Raw genomic sequence first — 21,010 nt, 5'->3', positions numbered from 1 at the left:
ATACCTGTATTGCTGGGGCTAGGGGGTTTTGCTTGAGTCTGAGCAAAGTGAAGAAGTGAGCCATGTGGATATCTGGGAGGAGTGTTTCAGGTGAAGGGAACATCATTCCAGGTGCCAGGAGTGTAAAGGGCTCTGAGGCAGAAGAGTGTCTGGCAAGGAGGGCAGTGTGATCGGGTGAGATCTTACAGGACACTGTATGGACTTCAGCTTCTACTCTAAGAGAAACAGAGAGGCCTTGGAGAATTCTGAACAGAAATCTAATATAAAAAATAATCAACTAAAGGGGGACAAAGAAGTGTCATCCTGTCAAAGGATGATGCTTATCAGGCCAGGGCGAAGGCAGTACAGGTGGTGAAGATTCTGGATGTATTTTGAAGGTGGAACTGACAGGCTTTGTTGTCAGTCCGTCTGTAGGGAAGGAGAAACAGAGAGGAATCAAGGACAAAACCAAGCTTATTTTCATGGAGCAATTATAAGAATGGAGTTGGGGAAGATGATGGCAGGGAAACATCAGGAGCTAAGATTTGGACATGAGGATGCCTCCAAGTGGAGATGCCCAGCAGACACTTGGCTTTAGGAGTCTGGAGTCTACATGAGAGAAATGGGCTGCAGACAGTAATTTGGGAGTAATCAGCATGTAAATGGTATCTCAAGCCAGGAGGGGCTTCCCAGGTGTGAGGTGGTAAAGAATCCACCTGCCAATGCAGGAGACGTAGGAGATGCAGTTTCAATTCCTGGGTTGGGAAGATCCTCTGGAGAAGGAAATGGCAACCCACTCCAGTATTCTTGCCTAGGGAATCCCTTGGACAGAGGAACTTGGTGAGCTTATAGTTCACCGGGTTGCAAAGACTCGTTCATAACTGAGCTACTGAGCACACATGCGTTCAGTGCAGGAAACAGGGTGAGACTGCCTAAGGCAAGAGTTTAGAGAGAGAAGAAATAAAAAATTGAGTCCTGAGTTGTTACACCATTTAGAAGTTCTGGAGATGAGGGAATACCTGAAGAATCTGAGAATGAGCGATCACACAGTGGGTGGGAAAGCAGGCAAGTGTGGGGTTCTGTAGGCTACACACAGGATGGGTGTAGAATGGGAGAGAGCTGGCAGGTGGTCTGCATGTTCGTGCACCAGGTCCTCATCCGTGTAGGAATGAGTCTTGTGATGCATTTCCTCGCAGGCAGGAGCCATGTTAGCCCAGAAGAGCTCTCTCAGCCTCTGCGCCAGTTTCTCTTGGCCCCAGATCTCTGCTTCTTACTCTAGGTCTTCTTAAGGTATCCTGCAGCTGTTCCCTCTGGCTCTCATCCCTGATCTCTCCCATCGTTCTTCTACCCCTTTACACCTCTGCTCCATCTGCCATATCTGTACCATCAGCTCCTCTCTAGAAGATGCAAACGTCTCTTGGGCACCTACTTAATTAGAACGCTTTTGCCTGCAAGTATTGGAAACACCACTTTACAGCAGCTTAAATGGAATGTGCCACCATCAGAGATGAGATGAAATTGTAAAGAGAGGGAGACATATGCCAAACAGGCATACTGAATCTCTATAACAATCTCATATTCTTTTAAAAAAGTAAACAAAACAGGTTTTCTTTTTGAAACCTTTTCAAGAACTCCTCTCAGCCTTGCATTTCAAAATCACCTTCGAAGTTTTCCTATAAGAATTTGTTTTAGGAATTCCCTTCCTTGGCTCATCACTGCTGTGCCTTGCAGTTAGATGTGCCATATCAGGTTTCTGAAGCCTCTTATTTTATCTTAATGAGAGTTGAGAGTTGATAACATGCTGGACAGGAAAAGATAGCACCCTTCTCAGATGCATCGACACTTACTCTTTAGCATGACCTTAGTAGTTAGAGTAACTGAGCACTCAGGGGAAAGTGGACCAACTTCCCTGGGAGCTGTGAATTTCATCAACACACAGTGACATCTGTTACCTGGAGCCCACCTCCCCTGCCTCTAGGGTAGCCAAAATAGCTCTTCAAGAGTCCCGTGGTTAAAGAGCATCAGCTTTGAAATCAGAAAGCCCTAATTTCAAATCCCTGTCCCACCATTTAAATACTAGCTGTGTAATTTTGAGCAAGTTACTCTCTCTGAGTCACAATTTCCTCATTTGAAAAATGGAATTAGTAATATATCCATCTGAGTTTGTTCATAAGAATTAAAGGAGATAATAATGTACCTAAATGGTCAACATAGAGCTGGGTGCAAATTAAGCTCTGTAAATTGTAGCTTTTCCAAATAGGAAAAGGAGTACGTCAAGGCTGTATATTGTCACCCTGCTTATTTAACTTATATGCAGAGTATATCATGAGAAACGCTGGGCTGGAAGAAACACAAGCTGGAATCAAGATTGCCGGGAGGAATATCAATAACCTCAGATATGCGGATGACACCACCCTTATGGCAGAGAGTGAAGAAGAACTAAAGAGCCTCTTGATGAAGGTGAAAGAGGAGAGTGAAAAAGTTGGCTTAAAGCTCAACATTCAGAAAACCAAGATCATGGCATCTGGTCCCATCACTTCATGGCAAATAGATGGGGAAACAGTGGAAACAGTGTCAGACTTTATTTTTTTTGGCTCCAAAATCACTGCTGATGGTGATTGCAGCCATGAAATTAAAAGACGCTTACTCCTTGGAAGGAAGGTTATGGCAAACCTAGATAGCATATTTAAAAGCAGAGACATTACTTTGCCAACAAAAGTCCGTCTAGTCAAGGCTATGGTTTTTCCAGTGGTCATGTATGGATGTGAGAGTTGGACGGTGAAGAAAGCTGAGTGCCGAAGAATCAATGCTTTTGAACTGTGGTGTTGGAGAAGACTCTTGAGAGTACCTTGGACTGCAAGGAGATCCAATCAATCCATCCTAAAAGAGATCAGTCCTGGGTGTTCATTGGAAGGTCTGATGTTGAAGCTGAAGCTCCAATACTTTGGCCACCTCATGCGAAGGGTTGCCTCATTGGAAAAGACCCTAATGCTGGGTAGGATTGGGGGTGGGAGGAGAAGGGGACGACAGAGGATGAGATGGTTGGATGGCATCACCGACTCGATGGACATGGGTTTGGGTAGACTCCGGGAGTTGGTGATGGACAGAGAGGCCTGGCGTGCTGCAATTCGTGGGGTCGCAAAGAGTCGGACCTGACTAAGCGACTGAACTGAACTGAACTGAAATGGTAGCTATTATTATCATCTGGCCCCTGCAAGCTTCTCTCTATATGTGCACACTGTTTTGGTTACAAGGAAAGCATTTGTAAGGATCTTTGTTTGCAAGAAATGGAACATCATTTCAAAGCTGTTTAAGGAAAAGACGGGAATTTATTGGGTTGGCTGACTGGGATATCCAGGGAGGAGCTGGCCTCAGGAATTCAGAGCCCAGAGCCTTCTGGCTTCTCTCTCATTCTCTCGCATGGTGTTAGATGGTCTTTGGAATAGAACAGACATGTGGTCAAAGACCATGTTAGGTTGACATCTCCTCAAAAAGTTAGGTTAACTCACCTCAAAAAGTTAGCTTAACACGTATCATCTAGAATAGTAGGTGGATAAAAAGTACCTGAAACCAGTCTCAGAAGAATCATAAATAATGTGCTTTTTGACTCAATTCTTCCCCAAGTTCATGAGGAGAAAAGGAAAAGGGCCATTGCCAAAGCACTCAGAGCTCCTGGATGTCCAGTCTAAACCCCGGGAAAATGAAAGAGGCATTGTAGCCAGTTGTTTACAGTGAATTAAAGGCTTGAATCAAATCCCCGTTGAAGAGTTTCCCCAAACCACTGCCAACAAGTCCTCACAACACTTTGGTTCATAAGGAAGCCCTGGAGTACTGTGATGCCCTGCCTTTCCTGGTTTCATCCCTCGGGGTGTCTCTGTCATGTTGCTAATATCCTAAAGGTTAGCCATCTTTGTTTGCCAACTGTTGCCTCTGGTCAAATATCAAGTTCAAAAGTTCCTTAGAAGAAGAAGAATTAAGAAGCATCAATTTAATTTTAAAATAAACTTTGAATTTTCAAGACAAATTGTTATTTATGGCAAATTAGCTATTTTTCTTTCTCTTCTTTTTTTTTTTTTAAGATAAAAGAAATCAGTTTTCAGCTCCTGGAAAATGCCACAAAGAAATGATTGAATATGTGACAAAATTTAATTCTAGGTTTCCAAGCTAAAATGAATTTTAATATCTAAAATTCTAATGATGATACTTCATGTTTTTTTCATCAAACTTACCTGCTATCTTCGGCTTCTCTTAATGCCCACTGCTTCTTCTAATGAACATGTAAGATACTATGATAAGCATATAGATAAATGGTGAACTGGGACAACCAGGAAGCAGAGTTATAAGAGGTATATTTTGAGAGCAGAGAGTTTGTTAGCTCTCTTGAATTTTCAGAGCACAGATAAAATACTCCAGAATATTGGGCAAAGATACAATGGATTTGGGGAAATGTTTGGTTGAAACTTTTTAATGATGTATCAGCCCTTTTCCTGTCTCTTTAAGCCTGGTGCTACTTGGAAAATGTTGTTGAATCTTTATTTGATGATATAAGTTACTTTTTGAGCCACTAATTGCTATCCAGATCTATAATTCTTGTAAAACACATAGGAGAGAATAAGAAATCTTCTTTAGAACACATGTCATCCTTTAGATTCAAACTCCTTGACAAATTAAACATTAAAGAAAAAAATCAATTCAGGGGAAAGGATAGTCGTCTCAACAAATGGTCCCAGAGCAACTGGACATTTATATGATGAAAAATGAACTTTCACCTATACCTCATGCCATATAAAAAAAAAAATGACTCAAAATGGAAATATAAAACTACAAAACTCTCAGAAGGAAATTCAGGGGAAACTCATCATGACCTTGAGTTAGACTAAAAGTTCTCAGATTTGACATTGAAAGCATGATATGAAAAAGAAAAAAATTGATGAAATGGACATCGTCAATATTAAAAACTTTTGCTTTGCAAAATTGGTTATTAGAAGAATGAAAAGAAGAGCCATCTGCTGGAGGATAGTATTTGCCAATCACATATCTAAGAAAAGACTTGTATTGAGAATATGTAAAGAACTTTCAAAACTCAAAAATAAGAAAGGCACTTTCTTGGTGGTTAGGACCCTGTACTTCCAATGCAGGGGGTGTGAGTTCAATCCCTCGTCAGGGAACTAAGATCCCTCATGCCACAGAGTGTGGCCAAAAAAATTAAAAGGAAAAAATTATGGATACATACAACAGCAAGTATGAATCCCAAATGTCTCTTGCTAAGCAAAAGAAGAGTTTCAGGGACTTCCCTGGTGGTACAGTGGATGAGAATCCATCTGTCAATGCAGGGGACACAGGTTTCATCCCTGGGCCGGGAAGATTCCATATGCCGTGGAGCAACTAAGTCAGTACACCACAACTACTGAACCTGTGTTCTAGAGCCTGAGAGTGGCAACTACTGAGCCCTTGTACCCTAAAGCCTGTGTTCTGCAACCAGAGAAGCCACTGCATTGAGAAGCCCACACACTGCAACTCGAGAGTAGCCCCCGATTGCCACAACTAGAGAAAAGCCCGCTCAGCAACAAAGACCCGGCATCGGGGCTACCAGGGGCTAGGTGTCAGGTTGAGTCCATCTGCGAGAGGGCAGTGCAGGGGAATTCCTTGGAGGTGCTGGAATTGTTCTTTGTTGCATTTGCTGGGATTATCACAAGAACTTATGCATGTGTTAAGAATCACAGAATGATACAACCAGAAAAGTGAAATTTAAACATTAAAAAAAAATCAACAAATCAAATTTTGAAGCTGACTTGATATGCCTTTAATCACTGACATGTCACAAGAAGGAAGCCTTTTTTTAAAAAAAAAAAAGTATACTGAATTTTTATTATATGTCACTGGTTGTGTTTCTCTGAGTGAAGCACTCTTTCTAATTATGGAAGTTCACAATAGGAAATTTATGGAAATCTAGGACACTACAAACAAATGACCTTGTCAACATATTTCAAGTGTCTTGGCAGAATAGTTCTTATAAGGCCAATTCTTTGTTCTTTGAAGAGGTAGTTTCCTCTCCTGTTAACAGAAATTGTTCCTGTAATATATCTAGTTGATAGATGGCTTGGAATTTGCTATGTACTTGTCTCAAGCAAAAGAAGTAAGAAGTTGTTCTGGGAGAAGATGAGGATGGTCAATGATGTGACAGCTACTCTTTGTTGTGTGTGTGTGTGCGCGCGCGCGTGCGTGTGTGCACATGTGTGTTTAGCTTCTCTTATACTTAACTACTTATTTGACTGAGTAGATAATGCATTTATGTCATTCAACATTCTTTTTTTTTTTTAAATACATTTATTTATTTTAGTTGGGGGCTAATTACTTTACAATATTGTAGTGGTTTTCGCCATACACTGACATGAATCAGCCATGGGTTTACATGTGTTCCCCATCCTGAACCCCCCTCCCACCTCCCTCCCCATCCCATCCCTCTGGGTCATCCCATTGCCCCAGCCGTGAGCATTTGTCTCATGCATCGAACATGGAATGGTGTTCTGTTTCACATATGATAATATACATGCTTCAATGCTATTCTCTCAGAACGTCCCACCCTCACCTTCTCCCTCAGAGTCCATAAGACTGTTCTATGCATCTGTGTCTCTTATTCTGTCTCGCATATAGGGTTATCATTACCATCTTTCAAATTCCATATATATGCATTAGTATACTGTATTGGTGTTTTTCTTTCTGGCCTACTTCACTCTGTATAATGGGCTCCAGTTTCATCCATCTCAATAGAACTGATTCAAATGTATTTTTTTAATGGCTGAGTAATATTCCATTGTGTATATGTACCACATCAACATTCTATGGGTGCCAAGGCTTCTGTTTATCAGTCAGAACAGACCAGTGGAATATCAGTGTTGCCCGTTTTAATTGATTGGTGTCAAGAGCCATATTGGTTATTTAGTAAGTCCTGTAAGATTACCAAGTGAAAAGTCTCCTTCTGTTTTGTGTCCTGGGCCCGTTTTTATTTTCTATAACGTTCAGTGGAGAGGCAGAAGGTGTTTCAACACTGGTCTATATGAAGTTGTGAAAAGACGGATATTGTAATTACTCCTGGCAGTGTACAGCTATGAGAAACAGGCAAATCTTATCCCAAATCAGTCTCTGGCATGCCTCCAGCCTTCCTTTGAGGGCTTTCTTTTTCGTTTGTGCTCCTCACCCCTGGCAGTCACCTTGAGATTCAACCTGCTCCTCTCCTACTGTTTGCCTGGAACAATTTCTCATTCTGCAGCGCACAACAGCCCACCCCCCAGTTCCTCCCCACCCCACCCCCATTCCCCCCCACACACTCTGTGAGTCTGGCGCTACAAAAAGCTACAGCACAAACCTGGCAAATCTTCCCAAAGAAGCAATTTTACTAGATGGTGAAACATTAAAAACGGCAGTTTTCTCTGACGTCTTAACCTAGCTCTCCATTGAATCAGCCCCAGAGATTCTGTAATCTTTAACCTGAGATGTGCAGATGCTTAAAGTGTCCATAGGTACGTTTCATTTTCTCAGGCACTTAGATGAGAAAAAATAAATTTTTAATTTCACTAACCTCTCATTAAAATTGAGCATTTCCTTCCCTTGTGAATATAGGTAACAAACCACAAAAATAACTGTGGTACCTGTGACTTCATCATCAGTATAAATCGGATGTTTTCATATTACATCACAGTTGTTACAAATATCTCACATTTTTTAAAGCTCATCACTACTTCAAGTTACAGTAAGTATTCTACCTGCTAATATTCCTTGTTATTTAATAAAGAAGTGTGTTTGTTGGTAGATCACAAGTTTGTTTTTTTCCCCCAATATTCTGATGGCTTGCTTTAAAATTTTATCATTGATTTTCTTTGTAACACAATATAGCTTTTAAGCTTTTAAAGATATTATTCTGGGAAGAGATCTGTAGGATTTACCAAATTTCCAAGATATTTGTGTCAAAAAAGGTTAAGATTCTAGCCATCTACCGTTGATTTGGAGGTTCAGAGGAAATTAAACTCTCCTTTCCCTGATGCAATATTCCCTCCAAACTTCATACCAGTCCTTGATGGCTTCCATTCTCCTGTCCAGTACCCACAGAGCCTTATAGATCAGTTGCTTCTCTCTCCCACCCTCCATGTTCAAAATAAAGAACGTGCCCTCTTCCCTTGATTCCTCTCAAATACAGCAAAGTGTGTCTTTAGATTCATGGGAAAAGCAGTGTGGAGGCAGGGTGGGGATTAGAAGGTGCAGAGCATGGCAGAGACTGCAGACTGAGTATTGGAAATTCCAGTTCTTCAGAAGTCCTTAGAGCCCATCTGTACAGGGAAAGAAGTTCTTTTTGTTGTTGTTAATTTATTTTTTTATTGAAGGATAATTGCTTAACAGAATTTTTTTGTTTTCTGTCAAACCTCAACATGAATCAGCCATAGGTATACATATATCCTCTCCCTTTTGAACCTCCCTCCCATCTCCCTCCCCACCCCACTCCTCTAGGTTGATACAGAGTCCCTGTTTGAGTTTCCTGAGCCATACAGCAAGTTCTTGTTGGCTATCTATTTTACATATGGTAACATAAGTTTCCATGTTACTCTTTCCATACATCTCACCTTCTCCTCCCCTCTCCCCATGTCCATAAATCTTTTCTCTATGTCTGTTTCTCCATTGCTGCCCTGTAAATAAATTCTTTAGTACCATTTTTCTAGATTCCGTATATGTGTGTTAGAATACAATATTTATCTTTCATTTTCTGACTCGCTTAACTCTGTATAATAGGCTCTAGGTTCATCCACCTCATTAGAACTGACTCAAATGCATTCCTTTTTATGGCTGAGTAGTATTCCATTGTGTATATGTACCACAACTTCTTCTTCCATTCATCTGTCAATGGACATCTAGGTTGCTTCCATGTTCTAGCTATTGTAAATACTGCTGCAGTGAACAATGGGATACATGTGTCTCTTTCAATTTTAGTTTCCTAGTGTATATGCCTAGGAGTGGGATTGCTCGGTCATATGGTGGTTTTATTCCTAGTTTTTTAAGGAATCTCCATACTGTCTTCCATAGTGACTGTATCAGTTTACACTCCCACCAACAGTGCAAGAGGGTTCCCTTTTCTCTACACCCTCTCCAGCATTTATTGTTTGTAGACTTTTTGATGATGGCCATTCTGACTGGTATGAGGTGACATTTCGTTGTGGTTTTGATTTGCATTTCTCTAATAATGAGCGATGTTGATCATCTTTTCATGTGTTTGTTAGCCATCTCTGTGTCTTCTTTGGAGAAATGTCTGTTTTAGGTCTTTTTCTCACTTTTTGATTGGGTTGTTTGTTTTTCTGGCATTCAGTTGTATGAGCTGCTTATATAATTTGGAAGTTAATCCTTTGTCAGTTGTTTCATTTGCTATTATTTTCTCCCATTCTGAGGGTTGTCTTTTCACCTTGCTTATAGTGTCCTTTGTTGTGCAGAAGATTTTAAGTTTAATCATGTCCCACTTGTTTACTTTTGTTTTTATTTCCATTACTCTAGGAGGTGAGTCATAGAGGATCTTGCTTTGATTTATGTCATCGAGTGTTCTGCCTATGTTTTCCTCTAAGAGTTTTATAGTTTCTGGTCTTACATTTAGGTCTTTAATCCATTTGAGTTTATCTTTGTGTATGGTGTTAAGAAGTGTTCTAATTTCATTCTTTTACATGTAGCTGTCCAGTTTTCCCAGCACCATTTATTGAAGAGGCTGTCTTTGCCTCATTGTATATTCTTACATCCCTTGTCAAAAATAAGGTACCCGTATGTACTCTTGCCTGGAAAATCCCATGGACGGAGGAGCCTGGTAGGCTGCAGTCCATGGGGTCGCTAAGAGTCGGACACAACTGAGCGACTTCACTTTCACTTTTCACTTTCATGCATTGGAGAAGGAAATGGCAACCCACTCCAGTGTTCTTTGCCTGGAGAATCCCAGAGACAGGGGAGCCTGGTGGGCTGCCGTCTATGGGATTGCACAGAGTCGGACACGACTGAAACGACTTAGCAGCAGCAGCAGCAGGTGCATGGATTTATTTCTGGGCTTTCTATCTTGTTCCATTGGTCTATATTTCTGTTTTTGTGCCAGTACTATACTGTCTTGATGACTGTAGCTTTGTAGTATAATCTGAAGTCAGGAAGGTTGATTCCTCCAACTACATTCTTCTTCCTCAAAACTTCTTTGGCTATTTGGGGTCTTTTGTGTTTCGATATGAGTTAGAAAATTTTTTGTTCTAGTTCTGTGGAAAATGCCATTGGTAATTTGATGGGGATCACATTGAATCTGTAGATTGCATTTGGTAGTATGGTCATTTTCACAATATTGATTCTTCCTACCCAGGAACATGGAATAGCTCTCCATCTGCTTATGTCATCTTTGATTTCTTTCATTAGTGTCTTATAATTTTCTGTATACAGTTCTTTTGTCTCCTTAGGTAAGTTTATTTCTAGATATTTAATTCTTTTTGTTGCAATGGTAAATGTGATTGATTCCTTAACTTCTCTTTCTGATTTTTCATTGTTAGTGTATAGAAATGCAAGTGATTTATGTGTATTGATTTTGTATTCTGCAACTTTGCTAAATTCACTGATTAGCTCTAGCAATTTTCTGATACAATCTTGAGAGTTTTCTATGATGATGACATGCAAAGCAAACAGTGAGAGCTTTACTTTTTCTTTTCTGATCTGGATTCCTTTTATTTCTCTTTCTTCTCTGATTGCTGTGGCTAGGACCTCCAGAGCTATGTTGAATAATAGTGGTGAAAGTGGACACCCTTGTCTTGTTCCTGATCTTAGGGGGAATACTTTCAGTTTTTCACCATTGAGAATAATGTTTGCTGTAGGCTTATCATATATGGCCTTTACTATGTTGTGGTAGGTTCCTTCTATGCCCATTTTTTGAAGAGTTTTAATCATAAATGGGTGCTGAATTTTGTCAAAGGCTTTTTCTACATCTATTGAGATGATCATATGGTTTTTATCTTTCAATTTGTTAATATGGTGTATCACATTGATTGATTTGTGTATATTGAAGAATCCTTGCATTCCTGGAGTAAACCCATCTTGATCATGGTATATGAGCTTCTTGATGTATTGCTGAATTCTGTTTGCTAACATGTTGTTGAGGATTTTTGCGTCTATGTTCATTAGTGATATTGGCCTGTGGTTTTCTTATTTTGTGTTGTCTTTGTCTGGTTTTAGTATCAGGTTGATGGTGGCCTCATAGAATGAGTTTGGAAGTGTTCCTCTGCAATTTTTTGAAAGAGACTTAGAAGGATAGGCATTCTTCTCTAAATGTTTGATCGAATTCTCCTGTGAAGCCATCTGGTCCTGTGCTTTTGCTTTTTGGGAGATTTTTGATCACAGCTTCAATTTCAGTGCTTGTAATTGGGTTGTTCATAATTTCTGTTTATTCCTGGTTCAGTCTGGGAAGATTGCACTTACATAAGAATCTGTCTATTTCTTCCAGGTTTTCCATTTTGTTGTCATATAGTTGTTCATAATAGTCTCTTATAACCCTTTGTATTTCTGCATTGTCTGTTGTAACCTCTTCTTTTTCATTTCTAATTTTGTTGATTTCATTCCTCTCTTTTGTTCTTGATGAGTCTGGCTAAGGGTTTGTCAATTTTGTTTATCTTCTCAAAGAACCAGCTTTTAGTTTTATTAATCCTTACTATTATTTCTTTCATTTCTTTTTCATTTATTTCTTCTTGGATCTTTATGATTTTCCTCTACTTATTTTGGGGTTTTTTTGTTCTTCTTTTTCCAGTTGTTTTAGGTGTAAAGTTAGGTTGTCTATTTGATGTTTTTCTTGTTTCTTGAGGTAGGATTGTATTGCTATACACTTCCCTCTTAGAACTGCTTTTGCTGCATCCCATAGGTTTTGAGTTGTCATGTTTTCATTGTCATTTGTTTTTAGAAATTTTTTTATTTCCCTTTTGATTTCTTCGGTAACCTGTTGGTTATTTAGAAACATGTTGTTTCATAAGTTCTAATGGGTGATTGGCAGCTCCCATCCCAGGATCTTTCTCCACCTTACATGCTGTTCTTTTTGGGCTGCTGCCAAACCACAGGATTCCAGCTCATCATTTACTCTTGGCTTTCTTCTTCTCTCACTTCTATACATCCGTCTATGCATAGAAAACCTTGATTTCACAATGAAGAATTTTCTCCCCAAAAAGAGCTCTTCTGACAATGAAAGGAACTATTTTTTCAGATATTTTTGTACCAGTTTACATGAATTTAAAGGTAAAACAAGAAACTTGTTAGGTATTTTCAACTCACTGTGGATGACTTTGAGTGTCTGCTCTCCTTTATCATCAAAATTTCTGTGGGAATGTTTGAAAAACATTGCTTTAGGAATTTAAGGAAGACAAAGGTGGATGAAGGTGGTTACATGCACTTAAAATAAAATCCATACTCCTTTACTGACACCCACAGTTTGTCTTCAGCCTCTTCTGATCAGTCTCTCCCTTAGTCCACTATGTTCCAGCCACATTGAGCTTCTTGTGATACTTAGGATCCTCAACCCCATGGCCTTTGCACTTGCTGTTCCCTGTGCCTGGTATGCTCTTCTGCATTCTCTCCACTGGCTCCTGCTCTTTCTCCTGATCAAATGTCATCTTCTCAAAACTTTTCCTGATTTATCTTCAAGATGCTTCCCTACCTCTATTCATCTTTATTCTAGCAGCTCTGTTGTTTTCTCTATGTCTAATTATTTTATTCATAATCTACTGATACTTATTTTGTTTGTTACATTTTAATATCTGTTTTTCCCACTGAAAATAGCTCCATGATGTTAGGGACCAGGACTGGTTTGTTCATTACTGCATCCCCAGGACGTAGTACAGTCCTGGACTTTTAGTAGGATCTCAGTAAATGTTTACTGAATGAATGGCTGAATGGCATGTAAAGTGTACTCCTCTGAGGATGGTTCTATTTCCTTAAGGGATTCCTAAAGATGTAGGAGCATCCTTATCAAAGGAAGGAAGTCATGATAGCAGAGGAAAAGGCGTGGAATTGATATTTTATATCAAGGAAACTTTCTTATGTGACATTTCTTTTAGTTAGTGCCGTCTGACCTGCTAATCCAGGGGACTCACACGGCTATTCTTTTTTTTTTAAATTAATTTATTTTTACTGGAGGCTAATTACTTTACAATATTGTAGTGGTTTTTGCCATACATTGACATGAATCAGCCATGGGTGTACATGTGTTCCCCATCCTGAACCCCCCTCCACCTCCCTTCCCATCCCATCCCTCAGGGTCATCCTATTAAACCGGCCCTGAGCGCCCTGTCTCATGCATTGAAACTGGAATGGCGATCTATTTCACATATGGTAATATACATGTTTCAATGCTATTCTCTCAAATCATCCCACCCTTGCCTTCTCCCACAGAGTCCAAAACTCTGTTCTTTAAATCTGTGTCTCTTTTGCTGTCTCGCATATAGGGTCATTGTTACCATCTTTCTAAATTCCAATATATGTGTTAATATATGTTTTTCTTTCTGACTTATTTCACTCTGTATAATAGGCTCCAGTTTCATCCACCTCATTAGAACTGATTCAAATGCATTCTTTTTAATAGCTGAGTAATACATTGTATGTATGTACCACAGCTTCTTGAAGAAGGCAAAAGATTACCATTAGGGGCCTTTTGCACATTTTGTACAACCAGAGAAATCAATCTGAAGAGGTGAGTTCTACATTCATGAAACAGTTTCCAAAATTCTAAATTCAGAACAGTTAAGAATGATTATAAAATTTACCATATATCAAACAGTCAAAGACATAGTCCTTAATAATTGTATTATGACTTTTGGGTTGATTATCTATTAAGCAAAATTTTATTCTTTAATCCACAGGTCACAGTTTTTATCCACGTGAACCCACATGGCTTTGTTACGAAAAAGTAAGATTACAAACTTTGAAAAGTTATGATTAAAAATAGATATTTTGGAGGACTGTTTTGATGCTGGGTCTTCTTTGTCTTCTTCTTTTATTTATTTATTTATTTTTGAAATTTTCTTTGATTTTCATGGATAGTTTTCCCAAAGGCAATTCTTAGCATCATTATATGAAGATGATTTCTGTACAAAGTTAAGTGTTTTGTTCAGGGGTAGATTTTTCATGAGAGTGGTTTGATGATTCTATAAAAGTTGCAAATATGGTTTATTTTCTCATTTTAAATAAATATTCATGTTCCTGTCTAATTTGTAATTTGTCTTCTCATTCTTAAAGAGTCACCTCAAATTATTTAATCTTATGACACCATCAAAACCTGGATTTGCCTCTGATTTTATACCCAGTTGTTTGTGAATCTAGTGGGAAAATAATAACCTAATAGTGTTACTGATACCCTCAGGGTAGAGCTGCCCAATGTAGCAGATAAAAAGATAAAATATCCAGTTAGACTTGAATTTCTAATAAACTATGAATAATTTTTTAGTGTAAGTATATCCCAAATACTGCATGGGACATACTTATACTAAAAAAGGGTCAGATAGTAGAGGCATTGGGCTGCTTCCCCAAACTGGCTGTGGGATGGGATGTTAATCAGTTGTACTGACAAATTCTAAGCTTTGTCTCTTGTCTTCTGCTTCTCTGTATTTCTGTTTTATTTTTATTTTTTTTTATAAATTTATTTATTTTAGTTGGGGGCTAATTACTTTACAATATTATAATAGTTTTTGCCATACATTGACATGAATCAGCCATGGGTTTACATGTGTTCCCCTTCCTGGACCCCCCACCCACCTCCCTCCCCATCCCATCCTTCTGGATCATCCCATTGCCCCGGCCCTGAGCCCTTGTCACATGCATCGAACATGGAATGGTGTTCTGTTTCACATATGATAATATACATGTTTCAATGCTGTATTTCTGTTTTAAACTGAGCATAGTATCTGCTTGTCTCTGTCTGAATCTGAAAACCCAGAAAGGCAGAGAGGAGATAGTGGATGTCAGTAAGGCAGAACAACTGAGCTTTAGGATGTAGCTCTGAAAGGCATCCATGAAGACTGTCCAATTCCTTCCCTTTACAAATGTGAGGACAAATGCCTAGGGGCAAGAAAATAGATCAGTATGAAGCCAATAAGTATGACTATCTTGATGCACAAAAATAGTAAATGATAATGCATAACAGTTTAAAAGTCTTTATTGGGCCTTCACTGGCTTTGTTAACTCTCAAAACACCCCTGAAAGGTAATGATTATTATTACAATCCCCATTTAGTAGATGAGCAAACTGAGGCTCAGAGAGGTTAAGTAATCTGTGCATCAGACTGCCTGGGAAGAGCCCTGTTTCTCCTTAAACTACATCTGGTATCCTTGAGTATCACCAGTATCACAGATTAACCCTTTACTCCACATGTTGTCTGCTTAGAGAAAGGTTCTAGAGCTCTTCTCCTGTGTATGTCTGAAATGTCAGGGAGCACATGTGTTCACACTGGCTATTCTAAACTTAATCCACAATTTCAGTTTGTCAGGTTAGACTTGAACATGTTTCTATCTTTATTTCAGTTAACCAGGTGTTGCTGTTCCTTCTGATTGTGACCCTCTGTGGGATTTTGTATAAGAAAGTTCATAAGGGAACCATGCTCAGGAATGAAGCAGGTATGATAAGTGATGCAAGCCAATCACAAAACGATGAATACTGTGTGATTCCACTAATATGAGACAGAATAGTCATATTCATGATGACAGAAAGCACAGTGATGACTGCCAGGAACTGAGTGGGTGGGGGAGGGAATTATTGTTCACTGGGTATAGAGTTTCTATTTTACAAGATGGAAAGTGTTAAGGGGATGGATGATACTGATGGTTGTACAACAGTTGTGAATGTATTTAATACCATTGAACTGTACACTTGAAAATGGCTAAGATGGTAAGATTTTTTGTAATATATTTATTTGGCTGCACCAGATCTTAATTGCAACATGTGAATTCTTAGTTGAGGAATGTGGGATCAAGTTCCCTGACCAGGGATCAAACCCTGGGCCCCCTCACTGGGAGAACAGAGTCTTAGCCACTGGACCATCAGGGAAGTCTAAGATGGTAAATTTTATGTTGCACATTTTACCACAATAAAAATAAATATAGAAAAGAATGAAGCAGGTAAGCAGTCATGTAGTCCAGCAAGAAGAGATATCTATTTGGGACTTTCCTGGTCCAGTGGCTAAGACTCTGAGCTTCCAAATGCAGGGGGCCTGAGTTCAATCCCTGGTCAGGGAACTAGATCCCACATGCCACAACTAAGAGTTTGCATGTCATAACTGATGATGACCTAAATGAGTGGGATGGGGGAGGCAGTGGGAGGAAGGTCCAACAGGGGATACATATATACATATAGCTGATTTGCTTTATTGTACAGCAGAAGCTTAACATTGAAAAGCAGTTATACTCCAATAAATAATAATAATAAAAATTAGATTCTGCATGCCGCAACTAAGACCCAGGACAGCTAAATAAATGAATGAATGAGATGAAATACTTAAGGACACAGTTTGAGTCCTTTCAACAGGTAGGTTCAGAGACAAGCAAAAATTTGGTCAGTTTCCAAGGACTTGTTTGTAGAAAACCCACCAAGACTAACATTTTAGTTGTGTTCTAGAGTTATTACTGCTACTCAAACTTTAACACTTATAAGAACCACACAGAGAGTGTGTTAAAACACACTCCTGGCCCAAAGTTTGTTTGGTTGGTTTTTGGTTTTTTTTTCCCAATCTCTCTTTTAAAAATTAATTTATTTATTTTGGCTGTGCTGGGTCTTCATTGCTGTGCAGGCTTTTCTCTAGTTGCAGAGAGCAGGGGCTACATTTCGTTAAGTGCGGTGGCTTCTCTTGTTGCAGAGTGAGGGCTCTGTGCCAGCTTCAGTACTTGTGGTTTGAGGGCTCTACAGCACAGGCTCAAAGTTGTGGCGCACAGGATTAGTTGCACCATGGCATGTGGGATCTTCCTGGACCAGGGATCAAACCTGTGTCTCTTGCATTGACAGGTGGATTCTTTATCACTGACCCACCAGGGAAGTCCCATTTGTCAATTTTTAATCAGCAAAAATAGCCTCATTTAGGGCTTTCCAGGTGATGCTAGTGGTAAAGAATCTGCCTGCCAATTCAGGAGATGCAAGAAATCACTGGGTCAGGAAGATCCCCTGCAGAAGGAAATGGCACCCTACTCCCGTATTCTTGCTGGAAAATTCTATGGGCAGAGGAGCCTGGCGGACTACAATCCTTGGGGTCGCAAAGAGTTGGACATGAGTGACTGAGCACACACAATGGCTTCATTTAACTTAATACTAGGGGGTTAGGGCTTCAGCATTATGCGTTTAAGTTCAGTTCAGTCAGTTCAGTCGCTCAGTCGTGTCCGACTTTTTGCGACCCCATGAATCGTAGCACTCCAGGCCTCCCTGTCCATCACCAACTCCCAGAGTTTACCCAAACCCATGTCCATCGAGTCGGTGATGCCATCCAACCATCTCATCCTCTATCATCCCCTTCTCCTCCTGCCCCTAATCCTTCTAAGCATTAGGGTCTTTTCCAATGAGTCAACTCTTCACATGAGGTGGCCAAAGTATTGGAGTTTCAGCTTCAACATCAGTTCTTCCAATGAACACCCAGGACTGATCTCCATTTTAGGAATATACAATTCAGTCCACAATAGTACAGAAAGAATGACTCAGTAAATTGCTTTGAGAAAGAGAGAAGGTCATATAAGGTCAAATGTTGTTTGAACTTCGAGCTCTTTACTCCTCACATTTCACTTCCTGCCCATAAGCCAACACATTCACCTAGCTGATCCCGCTGCAAACTCCTTTCTCCATGGAAAAAAATGAGTTGCTTTTATAATAGCTGTTAAAAGAACTGTTAGAAAGCACATATCCTGACTGATTAATTGGGCATATATTTATATGTGATAAAGTGTTTGGACAACATAAATTTATCCAATAGCACATTTTTATCCCATTCAGTGTTAAAATTTTAAAAAGCAATCGGTGCTATGAAATACTGCCCAAAAGAACACATTGTTGGCATCGAAAGATGGATATCTGTGGTATGTTATATGGAAAAAGCAAGTTACAGAGACTATGAAAGTATGATTTCATTTTGGTTTTAAAATAATACATCAAATTTCATGTAATATTTATACAGTGTGTAGTTTACATGCTTTGGGTGTACATTAAGAAGGGTTTGAGAGACACATACCCACTTGGTAGGAGGTCTGCCTTTGGAATGGAGGCTGAGAGGGCTGCAGAAAACAATCACCGTTTACTGGATACTCTTCTGTTTGGGCTGGAGTTTTTCAAGAAGTGCATGTTGATTTTTTAATAGATTTTACTTTTTAGAGCAGTTTTAGGTTCACAGCAAAACTGAGCATAAGGTACAGAGACTTCTCCCATTCCTCCTTCCATCACACACACACACACAGACAAACACACATATATACACACACACGCACAGCCTCCCCCACTATTAACTTCTTGCACCAGAGTGGTACATGTGTTACATTCCATGGACTTACATTAACACATCATTATCACCAGTGTCCATAGTTAATTTCTTTCTTCTTTTTTTTTTTTCGTCATACTACGAGGCATGCAGGATCTTTGTTCCCTGACCAGGCATCGAACGCCTTGCAGTAGAAGCTCTGAGTCCTAAGCACTGAACTTTTGGGGAACCCCCACCAGTGTCCACATTAGGGTTTACCCCTGGTGTTATTCATTCTATGGGCTTTGAGAAATTTATAATGACATTTATCTACTATCATAGAATACCGAATAGTTTCACTCAACCACTTAACCAGTGGACCACCAGGGAAATCCCTACATTCTTTTTAAAGGCAAACCCAATAGTTGCACATATACTGACACCAACATCTCACTGGTCAACACTTGGTCACTCAGAGCTGCAAGAGAGTCTAGAAAAATATTCTTAGTGGTTGGCTAGGTGCCAGCTAAATTTCCGATGCTCTGAGAGAAGGAAAGGTTGGATATTGGAGAATGATGGACAGTGCCTTCCCCACAGTGCTGTCTTCCCCCTGGAGTGGGGAAGACAAGCTGGACTGTGAAATTCCTTCATGTTCCAAACTCTGGTTCTGATGTTTCCAGATGATGACTCTGAGACCCCGGAGGAGATGGAGGATGAAATTCCGGTGGTGATCTGTGCAGCAGCAGGCAGGATGGGCGCCGCCATGGCTGCCATCAACAGCATCTACAGCAATACCGATGCCAACATCTTGTTTTATGTAGTTGGGCTCCGGAACACTCTGTCCCGAATACGGTAATATGTGTACTGTAGACTCTGGAGTTTTCCACTTCCTTTTTTTTTTTTATCAACTTTTTTTTTTTAATGTATTTAATTTTGGTTGTGCTGGGTCTTCATTGCTGCTCATGGGCTTTCTGTAGTTGGTGCGATCAGAGGCTACTTTTTGTTGTGGTGGCGTCTCTTGTGGCTGAGCAAGGGCTGTAGCTGTGCAGGCTCAGTAGTCGCAGCACATAGGCTCAGTGGTTGTGGCACACAGAGTTAAGTTGCTCTAAGGCATGTGGAATCTTCCCAGACCAGAGATCGAAACTGTGTCCCCTGCATTGGCAGCTGGATTCTTGTCCACTGCACCCCCGGGGAAGTCCCTCTACTTCCTTTTAATTGTTCTTATCTTTCCTTACATGGATTCTTTTCTTTCTTGGGTTTGATAAATGTCCTTCAAATTAATGAGAGGATAACCTGAGGTTTACCTGATGGCCTGACAAATGTGTTGCCTAGCTAAGGAAATTTCAGCAAAGCCTTGTTAATCTGGTAGGGCAGTGCATTGTTATACATAAGTGAATTATTTAATGCATGAAGGAAACCCAATCCTTAAGCCATTTACAAGAGTCTTTCTTTCTCAAAGTTTCTCTTTTCTCTGCTTTCTTAACCTGAGAGGCTATTAATGTAATCATCAAATATGGCTCAGAATCATCATTAATTATAATTCATAAACTCCAAAATGACTTCTTTCCTATCACACACCATACTAAACCATAAATTGGAGTTGGATTTAGAAGAAATAAACAGAAGATAAAATTCTAAATGTATTACTAAATTGCAGGATAGTTGTATAATTTTGTATGGAGAGTGACTCCCAGACCCCAGGGGAAAAAAAATGGACAGATTTGACTGCGAATATTAAAAAAAATTTAACTGATGAGAAACACTGAGTGAAACTGATCACACAACTAATTAGGAAAACTGTCTTCAACATGTATTGTAGACAAAGGATTACCATCCAAAGTGTATAAAGAATTCTTACCAAAAAAATTTTAAAAGACAAGCATATAGTAGAAAAATGAGCACAGAATGCAGACAATTCACAGAACAAAAAACTATAAATGGCCAGCAAACACGAAAAGATGTTCCATGTTACTAGTAGGGAAATATAAATTAAAACAATGACATATAGTTGTCTACTCATCAGGATGGTAAATCTAAATAGGACAACACCATTCTGTGCAGGAAAATGGACATACGTATTCCTTGTTTGCACAATGTACACTTCATAAATTACTAAAGCATTTTGAGAGGACAGTATGGAAATATCTAATAGAATGGCATTGTGTATATATTTTGACTCACCATTCCATTTCAACAGCTGGGAATATGTACTACAGAAATTCTAGTCCAGTCCAGTTCAGTTCAGTTCAGTCGCTCAGTTGTGTCTGACTCTTTGCGACCCCATGAATCGTAGCACGCCAGGCCTCCCTATCCATCACCAACTCCTGGAGTTTACCCAAACCTTTGTCCATCGAGTTGGTGATGCCATCCAGCCATCTCATCCTCTGTCATCCCCTTCTCCTCCTGCCCCCAATCCTTCCCAGCATCAGGGTCTCTTCCAATGAGTCAACTCTTCCCATGAGGTGGCCAAAGTATTGGAGTTTCAGCTTCAACATCAGTCCTTCCAATGAACACCCAGGACTGAACTCCTTTAGGATGGACTGGTTGGATCTCCTTGCAGTCCAAGGGACTCTCAAGAGT

General features: G+C 39.7%; 1 protein-coding gene across 10 annotated transcripts in view; it reads left to right on the top strand.

The window, feature by feature from the left end:
* GLT8D2 (glycosyltransferase 8 domain containing 2) overlaps positions 1–21,010 on the top strand; it is a 56,327-nt gene that overhangs the window by 20,555 nt on the left and 14,762 nt on the right. For 6 of the 10 annotated variants that reach the window (XM_081595598.1, XM_081595597.1, XM_081595599.1 and 3 more), the window contains 4 exons: positions 7,600–7,729; positions 13,872–13,918; positions 15,528–15,620; positions 19,111–19,282. In XM_081595598.1, coding sequence (XP_081451724.1) covers positions 13,900–13,918; positions 15,528–15,620; positions 19,111–19,282 — 284 coding nt within the window. In that variant the 5' untranslated portion in view covers positions 7,600–7,729; positions 13,872–13,899. Of the gene's footprint in view, positions 1–6,850; positions 6,922–7,599; positions 7,730–13,871; positions 13,919–15,527; positions 15,621–19,110; positions 19,283–21,010 lie in introns of those variants that run through there. The other 4 variants (XM_081595600.1, XM_081595595.1, XM_081595603.1 and 1 more) reach the window with 2 other exon arrangements.

Source organism: Giraffa tippelskirchi, chromosome 4, assembly GCF_054371585.1.
Source record: "Giraffa tippelskirchi isolate mGirTip1 chromosome 4, T2T-mGirTip1v1.2.pri, whole genome shotgun sequence".
Lineage (NCBI taxonomy): Eukaryota > Metazoa > Chordata > Mammalia > Artiodactyla > Giraffidae > Giraffa > Giraffa tippelskirchi.
This window is presented reverse-complemented; position numbering and strand designations above follow the sequence as displayed.